The sequence below is a fragment of the Trachinotus anak genome, unplaced genomic scaffold (genome assembly GCF_046630095.1).
Source record: "Trachinotus anak isolate AG129_WGS33_773 ecotype Australia unplaced genomic scaffold, CSIRO_AGI_Tana_v1 ptg000023l, whole genome shotgun sequence".
In the NCBI taxonomy this organism is placed as follows: domain Eukaryota; kingdom Metazoa; phylum Chordata; class Actinopteri; order Carangiformes; family Carangidae; genus Trachinotus; species Trachinotus anak.
This window is the reverse complement of record NW_027273874.1, coordinates 670,343-683,689: the sequence shown is the minus strand read 5'-3', so window position 1 is coordinate 683,689 and position 13,347 is coordinate 670,343. Positions and strand designations below refer to the sequence as shown.

Below are 13,347 nucleotides of genomic sequence, written 5' to 3'. Positions count from 1 at the left end.
CCCCGAGCCGAGTTCCCATTAATGCAGAATGCAGTGAATTGGCAAAACTGCTATATCAATAATTCCTCTGTACTCCCCGATGACTTCCGTCCCCTCCTGTCCTCTAAACTCATTTGCAGTTTATTTGCCCGTATCTGAACGAGCAAATTAAAAGCAAAGGCTCGAGTCGCCACTTTGTCTTTGACGGAGGATGTTGGAAATAATCTTGGATTAACACAGAGCACACACAAGTCACCTGTTGATTAAAAAGTAAACAGGGAAGCTAACTCAGTGATATAACTGGTGTTTTAACATTCATTCAAGTTTCATGGTAATTTTATTTGACAGGAATCTAAGACACAATTTGTGGCACTTTTGTGTTCAATCCGTACCCTTTTTGTTTCTTGGACTCGCTGTCGTCCTGCTGGCAAAAAGTAAGACACCAAAGCCAAGCCGCTGGATCTGCAGGTGCTGACACAAATCCAGCGATCAAACAGCAGAATACTGTGAGCCAGCCACAGTTGGACCCGGGCGGGATAAGACTTCACTCTCTGTGTGGGTGACAGAGTGAAAAGGGGGAACAACAGCGGGAGCACGTAGACGCTGTTCAAACAGTTTCTCGCAGAGATGATGTCTCTGACGGAGGCCACCGCGGCTCGTCCCAGGAAGCTTTTGTTAACATGAAAAAGGAGTCAAGTCACGGTCTGGTAATGCTGTTAGGAAGCTGTTAAAAACCAGAAGAAGAGCTGCTTTAGAAAGCTGACATTAAAGTGCATTGTTAAATACTGTAATCTTGTGCTTCGCCCCATTTCTCTCCTCGCACAAGAACTATTCACTTCAGCATCTGGGGGCCACAAATACAAGAGGATATTTAGGATATTTAGTCCAACCCCACACTCCTAGAAAATGTTTGAGTTGATGCTGATATTTGTGGATCAAAATTTTAATGGAAAAAAAGTGAAATAATTATTGCGTAAAACTATGATCTGCTGAAAATAGTGAGGACATGACCTTCATGTCCTACAGCCTTGTAACAGCACTTGGCAGTGAGCTCCTGAAAAGATGGGCTTTAAAACACACACACACACACACACACACACACACACACACACACACACTTTTTCATCAGTTTTTAGTGTATATGAAGTTTTATTTCTGCTGTGCGCCTCTGGTATCTGCCAGTCATGATTGCTAGTCATGGAGTTCATTTTTGTCTTTCTGGAGAGCCACTCAAATTCAAGGCCAACTCTGAAATGAGAGTGGGCATGGGTTCATGGGAAGACGACTGGGACAGAGTCTCCATCTGTAGTGCTTCTTGTCTTTCCAATCAGTTAGTCACTCCTTGACACGAGTCATCACAAAAGACAGATTAGGTCCGTGTTGTGGAATTAATATGCTGTGCAGGAATCTTTTTTTCACATTCCTCTGTATACAATATTCAGTCGTCTCACATTTGAGTGTTTGTGTTAAACATTTGTGGCTCCTTACCATTTCTTTTACATTTCCATGGTGATATCTTGTGGTCGTTACTCTGAGGTTTGGCTAAATGAACTGGAGCACGGCGAGCATACCTTCTGTTTAAGCTCTGGAGTGGATGTTTGTTTTGACACATGACTGTAATCCTGATTCATCTGAAGGTGTGTGAGAAGGGAGCTGATCATTTCACTGAATCCTAACTTGACTGATTCTCCTGGTTAATGTTCCCATGTTGCAAACAGTTGAGTGTCTATTTAAATAAGAGCTATACTTGTCATGATAGATGGATATGACTATGTGGACAGTAAGGAAGTGGCACTGATCATTGGTAAATACACGGTAACTCCTTTTAAACCATATGGAACAGATCTATAACGGTATGTTTCTTGAAACCAGGATCAGCTGTATAACATCTTCATGATCTCACTTTATAATGGTTTCATTTTGCTCAGACAAAAAGTCTGATACTACTGTTGCAAACATAATTATACAGACCTGTTTGTTTCCTTATGAGGATTTAGGATTTGGGCCATTGAAATTTAATGAAATGAGTAATGCTGTATTCTATGCTGAATATATAATTTTGACATAAAATGATTATGGGAGGATATATGACTAGAGACCAACAGTAAATTAGTTCTGGTGAAAAGTGCAAGTGTTGTAGCTACGGTAGAGTATATGCACTACATCATATCTGCCTTCAACCTCGGACACAAATTAATTCGGTTTTTTTTTAAATGCAAAAAAAAACAAAGTTAACAAAGTTGCAAAATTACATCAGTGTAACCTTGGATTAATGTCATCACATAACAAATAAGAAAAATGTGTCATTGTCAAGTATGTGGCACAGTATGTACATTTTATTCTGTCATAACTCTTGTCTTCCGAGAATCTGTTTCAGAGTTCATTGCTCTTTTCATTAAATTTGAAGACACTGCATTCATGTAAAATCCTCCACGTGACACATTTTCTAATCCACTGCTGTAGTGTACTTATAAGATACCGAAGCATCATGAGACCTTGGGGCAGATATGGGATGTTAGTTTTGATGGGGAGGCCGGGCAGGATGGTGATCTGCCTGCTGCTACGGTACAGGTGGAACTGATGGCACCCATCATCTTCTCCACCCTGAGCCAAACCTGTTATGCTTCATCTCACTGGAGGCTCCTTTATGACCACATTTACATGGACTACAGCTTTACTGTAAAGCTTCCGCTGGCATCTTTCCCCTGCACATTATTTAATCTTAAATCTCAGCAGGATTAACTGCCACAGTTCTCCCGACCAGTTAAAGGCTCCCTGTGGAGTTTTTGACCTCTATTAGTGATAGGAGCGGTTTTTCTATGAGTAGCTTCCCATTTTGTTTTCGTTGTGCATGCACGAAGATGCACATGCACATCTGTGTTCACGGGGGTGACACAATTCACATCTCTGCCAATGGTTTCACACCGTTCCACTGACCTGCAGGTGGCAGCAACACCGAGATACGCAGCAATGCGCCAACACAGGCAATAAGAAGGTGACTGTAAGCTGGTAAGCATGGATGTAAACACTGCTGAATTCAATGTTTTGTGAGGATGGAAATGCCTGCAACACATTTGTTGAAGCTCAAGGAAACACACAAAGCATCAAGGTGACTAACACTGAATGTAAACATAGCAAAACTGCACAGGGCCGCTTTGATGGGTGGAATGGCCTCTGTTGACACCAGAGCAGTAAGCTAATGTTTTAATTCTTTAATTTTTTGAGGATTTTTCACATTGAGGAACATGAAAATTTCAACAAACATCGCAAGATGTTTTTGATGTGGAAAAAATGAAAAATCATTAAAAAGAGTTAAAGCTGTTTTAATCTGAATTTCTATGGATAAAATGACTGTGTTTGTGGGAGGGGTTGCTCACAGAGATAAACCTACAGAGGGTTATCATCTGATTGTGCAGTTCCCTCTCAGCTGCACGGAGCTTTACAGCATCTTCCAGCTCAGTGTTTTGGTTTCACGACCCGAAACACTGTTTTTATTCACTTTCACTGCTTTCATCAGCGTAGTTCCCAGACACAGCAGGCAGCTGTTTATAATGTAAAAACCCTCTGAACACCTGCTCAGCATCTAACAGCAGACAAAGTTAGCAGCTAGCTTGTGAACGTAGTGAAGCATTTTGCAGCTTAACAGAAAGATATTTAGAGTTGGTAATGACCAAGAGCTAAAAGAGAGTGAATATTAGATTATCATTTTCCACTTGGCAGGAGACACAACTCCAAATGAATACTTTTATTAACTCAGCGTCAGCTGGGTGTGTAAACAGGCAACTGGTTCCTTTATAATATATCAGTCAGGTGTTTTCAGCTTGTTTCTGTTGCCCCCAAGTGGCCAAAAATAAGTTAATGCAGCTTTAAAGACATGAAAAATATGATGTATTGGAAGCGTCATTATAATCTAGATGTAGGCCTTCCAAATCCATACTCACACATTTATTGTCTAGATGCGTTGTTGACACGTGCACAGCTATATCTCTATATAGTGGTTATGTATTAAAGGGTTAGAACATGTAGCTTATAAATGAGATGTTGAGTCCTGCAAGTGGGTTCATTTTTCTGTGTTGGTTTGTTGTTGTTGTTAAAGACCCGACTCTGTTAATGAAAACAACACACATATTTATTTAATATTCTTGGTTGGCTTTTTATCATGCACAGTTATTCCCTTGTGTGGAAGCTCTAACTTTGGCACATAAAACTGTCACATTGTGAGATAATAAATTACATCTTGTTTCCTGTACCCTCTCACCTTCTGCACAAGTAATTATCACCAAATTCAGAGTGTCTCGGGCTTTGAGTTCCAGGCTGTAATTATAATTCTGAATTAGATTTGACAAAAAGGCCTTGCCACATTGTTGGACACTGTTACCATGGGAAAATAACTCATTATATATGATTAGATTTTAGCAGCTGTAACTGGTTGGCAATAGTCTTTGTGATGCAAAAGATTCAATCTCAGCTGTGTTGTTTGCCTTCATGCCTTCCCCGAGTCTGGATCAGCTCACTGGAGCAAACAAAACGATAAATATGACTGAAGGGGTTTTTAAGGGTCTGCCTGTTCTCCTATTGTTCTCTGAACACAAGATAATAAAAACAGTGCAGCCTTAATGTAGAGATAAATAATCTTTTGTCAGGTGAGGCAGTTGGAGTGTTTACAGATTATGACTTTAGAGTTCAACAAGTCCATGGAGTGCACTGCAAAACTACACTACTGTGAATGTACTTTTCTTTATATCTATCTCGTGACACTGTTTCTATTTCTTCTGTTTAACATTTCACAGGGACTCAACGCACTTGTTACGCCACTACATTTATTTGACAGCTGCTCTAGTTACTGATTACTTAACAAATGAATATTTTTCATACAAAACACATGATTAGGCTATAAATCATAATGCGTTATTATAGATTAAACTACCCAACAGTGAATAAAAAATTAAAACAACATCAGCAATAATAATTAAAAGCAATGATAGTTTAATTAAATTATATATGAGTATTACAGTCACAAGTTAATGATACTTCAGGTACTTTTACTTCAGTAACATTTTGATGCTTGTAACAGACTATGTTTTTACAGTGTGGTTTTAAACTTTTTCTTATGTAAAGGATCTGAATATTTGCAAAAGCTGATTTATATCCTGATTAATAATGTTATTGCATGATTTTACTTTATTACCGGGCAATAAGAGACATATTAAAGCATTATTCCTCTGTGCTGTAGACCTCCATTGTTGTCCAAAAACTAAAAACACATCAGTGAGTCACGCTGTTGTTGTGGTTGGCATCATCCTTCATTCTAATGAACCCATTAAATAGTGAGTAGTGCCCCAACAAATATGCCATTTACTCTTATTTACCGTGTCCGGTTGTTTTAGGAATTTCTTTGGCCTTTTTAAACATATGTTTGACTCATTTTTAAGGAATATTTCCTCATTATGTTTATATGGGATTGAGGTAAGTGCAGAGATGGACGAACACATTGTGGACGACAAGAAAACAAAAGTCGTATCCTTTAATATAGTGACAGCTTGTGATCTTCACATTAGAGTCCATTGCACATGTTCTGGCTTTAGGTTTCCTCTGTCTGTTTATTAGTTCAAATGCTCAAGTCTCTTTATTCAATTCGGAGCCAGGCAAGGTCTCTGTACAATAGATAGACTATGTGATGTAGACTTAGCACGACTTATATGATGCAGAAAATCAGACTCCATATTTCAAAACACTAAACCATACATTTCAGTTCAATTCAATTCAATTCAATTTTATTTGTATAGCGCCAAATCATAATATACATTATCTCAGGGCACTTTACAGGATAAGGCCAAGACTTTACTTTGTAATAGAGAAAAACCCAACAGTTCCCACAAAGAGCAGCACTTGGCGACAGGGGAAAAACTCCCTTTTAACAGGAAGAAACCTCCAACAGAAGGCTCAGGGTGGGCGGCCGTCTGCCTCGACCGGTTGGGTTTAAAGTTTTATTTGTAAGTATTTAAAGCACTAAAACATGGTTAAGGTATTTCAGGTGGATGTGGAGGGGTGTGGTTCAAAAGCTCCAGTTCAAAAAAGTTAAAAACACTGAAGAGAAAATCTTCTGCAGGTGTTGAGTCTTTTCCCGGCTGAGTCATTCACACGTTCTCATATCGGAGCTGTCTGACTGGTGAGACAGCTTTCTGTGCAGGCAGCGAATTGTGAGCTCAGCTGTGAGAGAGAGTTTGTGAGCAGCGTCCGAGCTGCTCTCCATCATTATGTGTGACAGCTACGCTGTGATGCATGATTGGCTGAGGTCAACAGATGGGCTAATTCATCACCTGGTGAAATGTAGATTTAGGAGTCATAATGCTTTGATGCTGGTTCAACAAACTTGATTGTATTATTTCAAATAGCTTACTGAAGTTTCAGCGAATAAAAAAAGCAGTTAAATGTGGAATAACATTTTCAAATAATATTCTTAAATGATTTTATTGATTTATAATGATTCAACCGATCCACCCGTGCACTGTACTGTCTGACTTATCGGATATAGGCTGGGAAGGCAGAAGGTGGGACAAGCAACTGATAACCACCACTCCTTATGCTGTTGGAATGATTCTCAGTTGTGCCTCATAAAGAGTCGTTTTTAAAGTTTTAATCTTAGTGTTTATCACTGTGTACTGAGTCAGTACCTTTCAGCTTACTGGAACGTTTGGGGTGTGACAGTGCATTTATCTGGAGGACTCAGAGGAGCTGTGGCAGACTTTGTGGCATTAACATACGACCATGGATAAAAATAAATCTGTACAAACGACTCATTCATTCAGGTTTGCCCAACACTAATTAGAGGTAAAGTTAAAGCTGTGCCAATTAAAACGTTTATTATACACATACTCATTTGAGTGTGACCAATGTGAAAGGAGTCACTGGTGAAGTCCCCCATGGAGAACTGTCACCTGACTCTGCTGTTTCTCTCAGCTCTACACATCATCTTAGTGTCTTGCAGCTCATTGTTATTGTTTCAGTCTACAAGGTTAGTAGACTGCAACTGTGGGCTGAAGTTTCAGTGAAAAAGCTCTGATGAACCCACTGTATGTTCCCTCCTAAACAGGCAAACACAGTTAGCGACCAGCTGGTGAACTTAGCAGCTAAATGGCTGGATATTTCCCTTTTGGAGAGTGAATACTAGATTAACATTCATTATGTGGTGAGAAACACAGCTTTGAATGAATGCCAATGTTGCTGTGTGGCTGCTGGATGTGTAAATAGGAAACTCTTTGCTAACACATTAGCTACAAACACTTTTTAAAGTGATAATATGTCAAGGTAGTATTTGCAGCTTGTCTTGCTCAGGAATCAAAGGAAGGCTTAAACATTCCTCCAGGTTAATTGATGTGTGTATGGCTGATAGAGCATCATCTGTTTGGTTCCAAGTGGGCGAACAGCTATAAAGACATGTGAGAATATTGTATAGACTGACGGTTTCTTGAAGACTCAGTTGAGTTGCTTTCTATCCTGTTGGTTACTTTCATACGTCGTCGCGGTATGAAATGTCTTTAATGTTTACCAAGTAAACACCAAACTTTCTTCCATCTAAAAGGAAAAAAGTTTCCCTGGTGACACCTTTGCCTTCATTTCAAGCCGCGAATCACCTTCAGTTTCCATGAACTGGTCTCTTGGTGCTGGTTTTTCAAATGAAGCGCAGCCCGGAGAGTTTTTGAAAGCCATAAAATCTCAGCAGCTCGCAAAGTTATCATTGAGTCATCGCAATCAATAATAAACCCCAGTGAACCCCTGGTTGTTTTCTTGACTCCTGAGAACCTCTGGGGTTAATTTGCAGCCAAATACATTTTACTTATCCCAGTGAAGAAGCCACTGTCCTTAACAAACGTGTAAATCTATATAAGAACAGCACAGATTGATTTTTCTTTGACCTTATGAAGAGAACTATTAAAATTTTTCAAGATTTTGTACAATTTGAACATAAAATTACGGTTTTTATTTGACAGTGATCTGTTTTTTGGCTGGCGGAAGAGTTCAGTTAAAAAACTTTTATGCGGCTGCTGTGATGTGTTTATGTTGAAAGACATTTAAGTGATTTTATGTACAACGTGATTCTACATTGTGATAATCTATCACCGCTCGACTGCTGTCTTCCATCAACCACTTTACACCTCACTGTTTATTCTCTTTATTCAAACAATTACACAGACTGGGAAACTGTTTTCTTCTCTCGTTTTCTGGGACATAAATCTCTGGTGGCTGCAAACAGAAGTTGGAACAACAGCAGATGGAGTCGTAACCTGTTACAAATGGCTTTTGGCCTCGCACACCCAGCCACGGCAGAAAAGTAGGAAGGAAAACAAGAAGTGCTTGGTGTGGGGAATTCAGTTTCACCTCAGTCCTGCCCACAAGGGCTCGGGGGAATATTAGATTATAAGGCAGCCAGAACCAACATCAAACCTGTTTTCTTGAAAGGTCACCAACACCCTGAAAAAGGCAAAGTCACAGTCCACCAGAGGGGCTGAACCCTTTTTATGACCCCATCATGACATCCGCATCGATTTCACACTCCTAACCCGCACTGCTCAAAGTGTAATATTGTGCGACATTGTGTCACCCTAAAATCTCCTGATAGAAAGAGATAATAAGCACTTTTGTTGTTACCAGTCTGCTCGTGATTGTTTTTTCTTTTTTTTCACCAAATTAAGACACATAACTGTTTGCAGCGAGCCTGCACGACACAGTGAAACCACACGTGTGATCTCACTGGTTTTGCACAAATGGGAATTTTCTCTTTCAGCTGAACATTAAATTGCTGAGTTGGATTTAATTAACATCTGTCGAATTTTAATTTGATTAAGGATAACTCATCTGCAGATAGAGAATTAACTGCATGTGATTACTCTGGAGCTGTCAACATTTGAGGATGAATTTATAATTGAAAGAAATGTTGTATATTAGCAGATAAACAGAAAAAGTATTTTGTTTTGTGACCAAAGCTGTTGGAATGCGCAACCTCTGCCTCTGTAACAATTAAAAACAAAACAACATTAGCTATATAATAGCTACTCAAGCATTTGGTGCATGGGTGCATAACCATCAACGAGGCTCCGTGTTGTAACACCACAACGGCAGGTGACATAAGACTTTTATCTTTTTATTTTATCTTTTATTTTTGCACGACAGCAGACAGCTTAAGCAGAGGAAAGATGTGCACTGCACTTTGCAAAATGTAAATCCAATAAAACAAAAAAAAAAACCCAAAAAAACAAACCAAAGAAACAAAAAAAAACAGAGGTAGTTTCTTTAAAAATAAATGCAAAATAAATGCATCTTAAATACTCAATAGTTGGAAATAATGACCTGTTTTGCACATCATAAATAAAAAAAGCTTATAGTCTGCAGCGTCAGCCCTTCTCAGTGCCATCTCGAACCTTTAAGGTCCAATAAGACCAACGCTCTAAGGTGAGCTACTCTGCTGTTGTGCTTTGCCATTTGTCAGCTGTGTTATGATTTACCATGTGTTGTGGATACACTCAAAGAATCCAGGTACATGCAGAACACAGCTAAATTGTTACTCTTTCAGTCTGTTTACAGCAGAGATGCTCAGTAACAACATCGTGGCGAGCAGACAAGAAAAAAAGGGATACATTTTACCCACTGAGTGGTTGAGACCTCCAAAGAGTTCCTAAGATAAATCAGAGGGCTTGTGAGAGAGAAACAAAAAGTTTTTGCCTTTCAGGCCTTTAAAAGTTATTTCAATGAAACACTTTGAGAAGGGAAAATAACTTTAGTAAAACTGCTGCAGGCTCCAGACTTACTGCGTGAACTGGTTTGTGCTTATTGAAATGAAACTTTTTTACAAATTTGCAGAACTAAAGCACAACACTGACATAATAAGTGCCTCGAGGCAGGTCTTGCTTTCTTACATAAACTTAAGGAATAGTTCAACATTTTGGGGAAAATGCCTGTAAGTTTTCTTGCAGATCTTGCTCAGAAGATCAACACCATCCTCATATCTGCGCTGTAAATATGTAGCTGCAGCCAGTTTTAGTTTAGCATGCAGACTGGATGGTGATTTTTACAGATGTGAGAAAACTGGACCAGACTAAAACAAACCTTTTCAGCACTGCAGTAGCAGCCAATTGCTCTTAAATTCAGGGCCTGTCCTTTCTCATGATTTTGTGCTACCTGTCTTCCCTGTGTTGAAAATCTCTCTCCTGCATCTTGCTGCTCTCAGCCTGGACATCTTCACCTTTGCTCTCCTTCCTGGCTGAACATGTAGTCAGATTATTCCTTTGAACTGACAGTAAACGTATAAAAAATATCTTTTAAAAAATCATTTAAATTTTCAAAATATTTACCATTCACTAATAATGACACAGTCCTATGATAATGCAGAATCCTGTGCTTTCCTGCCTCAATATGCGTCTAAAACTTCTCACACTTACTGCAGATCGTCTTTCCCGTCCTCTGTGGGACAGAAAGCTGTCCTGAGACATAACTGACGTCACTTTTAACTGGTCAAGCACTGCTTGCCTTGCTTGTCCTGATGGCACCCCATCGGATGATAGCTTTCCACGGGTTGCCTAGCAACCAGTCTTGTCCAAGACCAGCAAATTGCCTCCTGCGAAACAGTTAATTTCTGTTTTTACACTTCAGCTTTTGCAGATTAAACAAATGAGAATAAGATGTTAATTAGTTAGCTTTACAGATGCTATGAGGCAGTTTTTGTTACCTTAAGGCTAACTGTTTCCCTCTGTTTCCAGTCTTTATGCTAAGCTAAGCTAACCACCTACATATTTACAGCGCAGACATTAGAGTAATATCAGATTTTCGTGTATAAGATCGTAAGAATCCCTTTGTCAAAATCAAGTTTAAAAACCTTCATTCTTTAAATTTTGTGCATATGTTTTAAATTAATATGTTCAATTATCACACAGTAAACCTGTGGTAGTATTGCAGCGTAGAAAAAGTTAACATTTCAAAGAGAGTGGGAGAAACTGAGGGGGGGTTTGAGGGGGCGCAGGAGCTTGTTTTTGCCCCTGGAGCCCTCTAGCAGATAAATCCAGCCATGTATGCAACTTTTGTGGAAGTTATAAAGAGGTTGATTGATGATGATGATACACTATAAAGCATTAAAGCACACTTAAGTAGGAAGAGAAGGAGTGTGGCGCTCACTAATCAGATCGGGAAAGTCTGTAAGATGCCTGCGATGGACACATGCTTCATGTTGAAGCTTGACCCAGCAGGTGGATCAGGGTGCACGCTGCCATGACTGAATTACAACAGGACAATGTGACGTTGACAGTGAGTAACAAGTGGCAGTAACAGACGAACAGGCTTCTTTTTTTTTTTTTTTTTTTAGATTCACTTTGATATTCCCTTTAAGATTGTCACGGTGCAGCAGCTCTGCTTTAGATCTAAAAGGATTTCTTCCACGACTTGCACAGGATCTTGTGGAAGGCTCGTCTGAAGTCCCGGTTGAAGATGGTGTAGATAGCGGGGTTGAGGGAGCTGTTACAGTAGCCAATCCAGAAGAAGAATTTAAAGAGTGGGTCTGGGATCTTACAGGAGTCCCTGCACACACCATACAGGCTGTAGCTAAAGAAAAAGGGGAACCAGCACACAACAAACACCCCCATGACCACAGCCAGGACGAATGTAAACCTCTTCTCCCTGGCTTGAGAGACCTTTTTCCTGGCTAAGGAGCTCCGGCGACGTTTCCTCCTGGAGGCAAAGAGGTCCATGGATTTGTTACTAACCCTGGAGATGCGAGTGGAGTGTTTGGAGAGGGAGCTTTTCTTTTGGCTGGCCCTCTTAGCTCTCTGAGAGTCCTGGCCTTGATGGGCTTTGTGACCTTTGCCCTCTGAGGAGGAGCTCTCCTCCAGGTCAGCGTCCTCAGTCTGTGCCCCGATGGTGACGGTGCGTTGGCTGGGCGTGGGCGGGCACTGACAGTGGCCGTTCTCTCTCTCGCCATGGAAAGGGGAGGTGGCTTTGCTCAGTCCATTCTCAGTTTGTGTAACACCATCTGGCCTGGGATTTTTTCCCGACATGCCTCTGGTTCGGGTTTTGGCCACTTGGTATATTCTGATATAGACCAGGATCATGATTAGGCAGGGAGCGAAGAAGGACGCGATGCTGGAGGAGAGGATGTACCAGGTGTCATCGTTCAGCTCGCACTGAGGCTGGGGGCTGGTGTCATTGTTGCTGTCTATAGATATGAGCGGCGGAGACGAGATGAAGGCAGATATGAGCCACACAATTAAGATGATGCACTTGACGCGCTTAGGAGTCCGCTTCAGGTTGTACTCTACGGCCTGCGTAACGGACCAGTACCGGTCCAGGCTGATTGCGCACAGATGCACAATAGACGAAGTGCAGAACAAAACATCCAAAGCCAAATAAATGCCGCACCAAACTTTCCCAAAATACCAGTAGCCCATGAGTTCATTCGCCAGAGAAAACGGCATCACCAAAGTGGCGACCAGGATGTCCGCGGTGGCCAGAGACACCAGAAAGAGGTTCTGGGGGGCTTTCAGCGCCCTGCTCGTTAACACGGCAATAACCACCAGGATATTTCCAACAACCGTAAAGACAATGAGGAAACTCACAAGCGCAGCAATGCTGGCGATCGCTGCTAAAGAATATCCACTGTCCAGGCTCCAGGAGGAATTCAGATGGATCACCGTGAATGTGTCCATTCCGCTGGCGTTAAACGAATCCATCCCGGCTACGTGCGCTTTATTTCTACATATCCTGGACCGGTTGAGCGTTTGCATGAATTCACATTCACCCCTCTACAGACTGAAGAGTCCCATCCAAAAAAAAAAAAAAAAAAAAAAAAAAAGAAAAAGAAAAAGAAAACGCAATTTACAAATCTGACGACATGGATAGGCGCACATGAGAAGACTCCACACTGGAGAGTCTGTGCAGCTTCTCTGCAGCCTGTTGATCAAGTGTTCATCAAGATAACTTACTTATAAAAGAAAAAAATATCATCTCCCATGCAGCCGGAGATGTTCTCCTCGTCTCCTCTTCGCCAGGAGTTGAGTGCCGTCCAGCCGCAGCTCTCCCTCCCTCAGCATGGTGCGCTCTGGCTCCTGATGATGCCCCATGTGTTGTTCTCATAAAACTCACCCACTGCCGCCCCGCCCCCGGCTCAGAGCATTATTCTGATTTTGTGGGAATATTTTGAGGCTTATGGACAAAAACCTACATCACAGCCCAAATCTTCTCAATTCCCGAATTATTAGTGATGAACAGTTGTGTTTTTGTGCTGCAGCCCTGAAGAAAGCAAACAAAATGAGTAAATGTCCAATAGTTATGAGTCAGTATGAGGGAGTAGGCTGAGAATGAATGTGCAGGCAACGTTTAGCTGCC

At 40.9% G+C, this 13,347-nt stretch overlaps 1 protein-coding gene across 1 annotated transcript; it reads right to left on the bottom strand.

Moving 5' to 3' along the window:
- Positions 1 to 1,066: 1,066 nt before the first annotated feature.
- Positions 1,067 to 13,073, bottom strand: LOC139607248 (alpha-2 adrenergic receptor). The gene has a single exon (XM_071459971.1). The coding sequence runs from the start codon at positions 12,744 to 12,746 to the stop codon at positions 11,388 to 11,390; it is 1,359 nt and encodes a 452-aa protein (XP_071316072.1). The 5' UTR covers positions 12,747 to 13,073; the 3' UTR covers positions 1,067 to 11,387.
- Between the last annotated feature and the right edge of the window lie 274 nt (positions 13,074 to 13,347).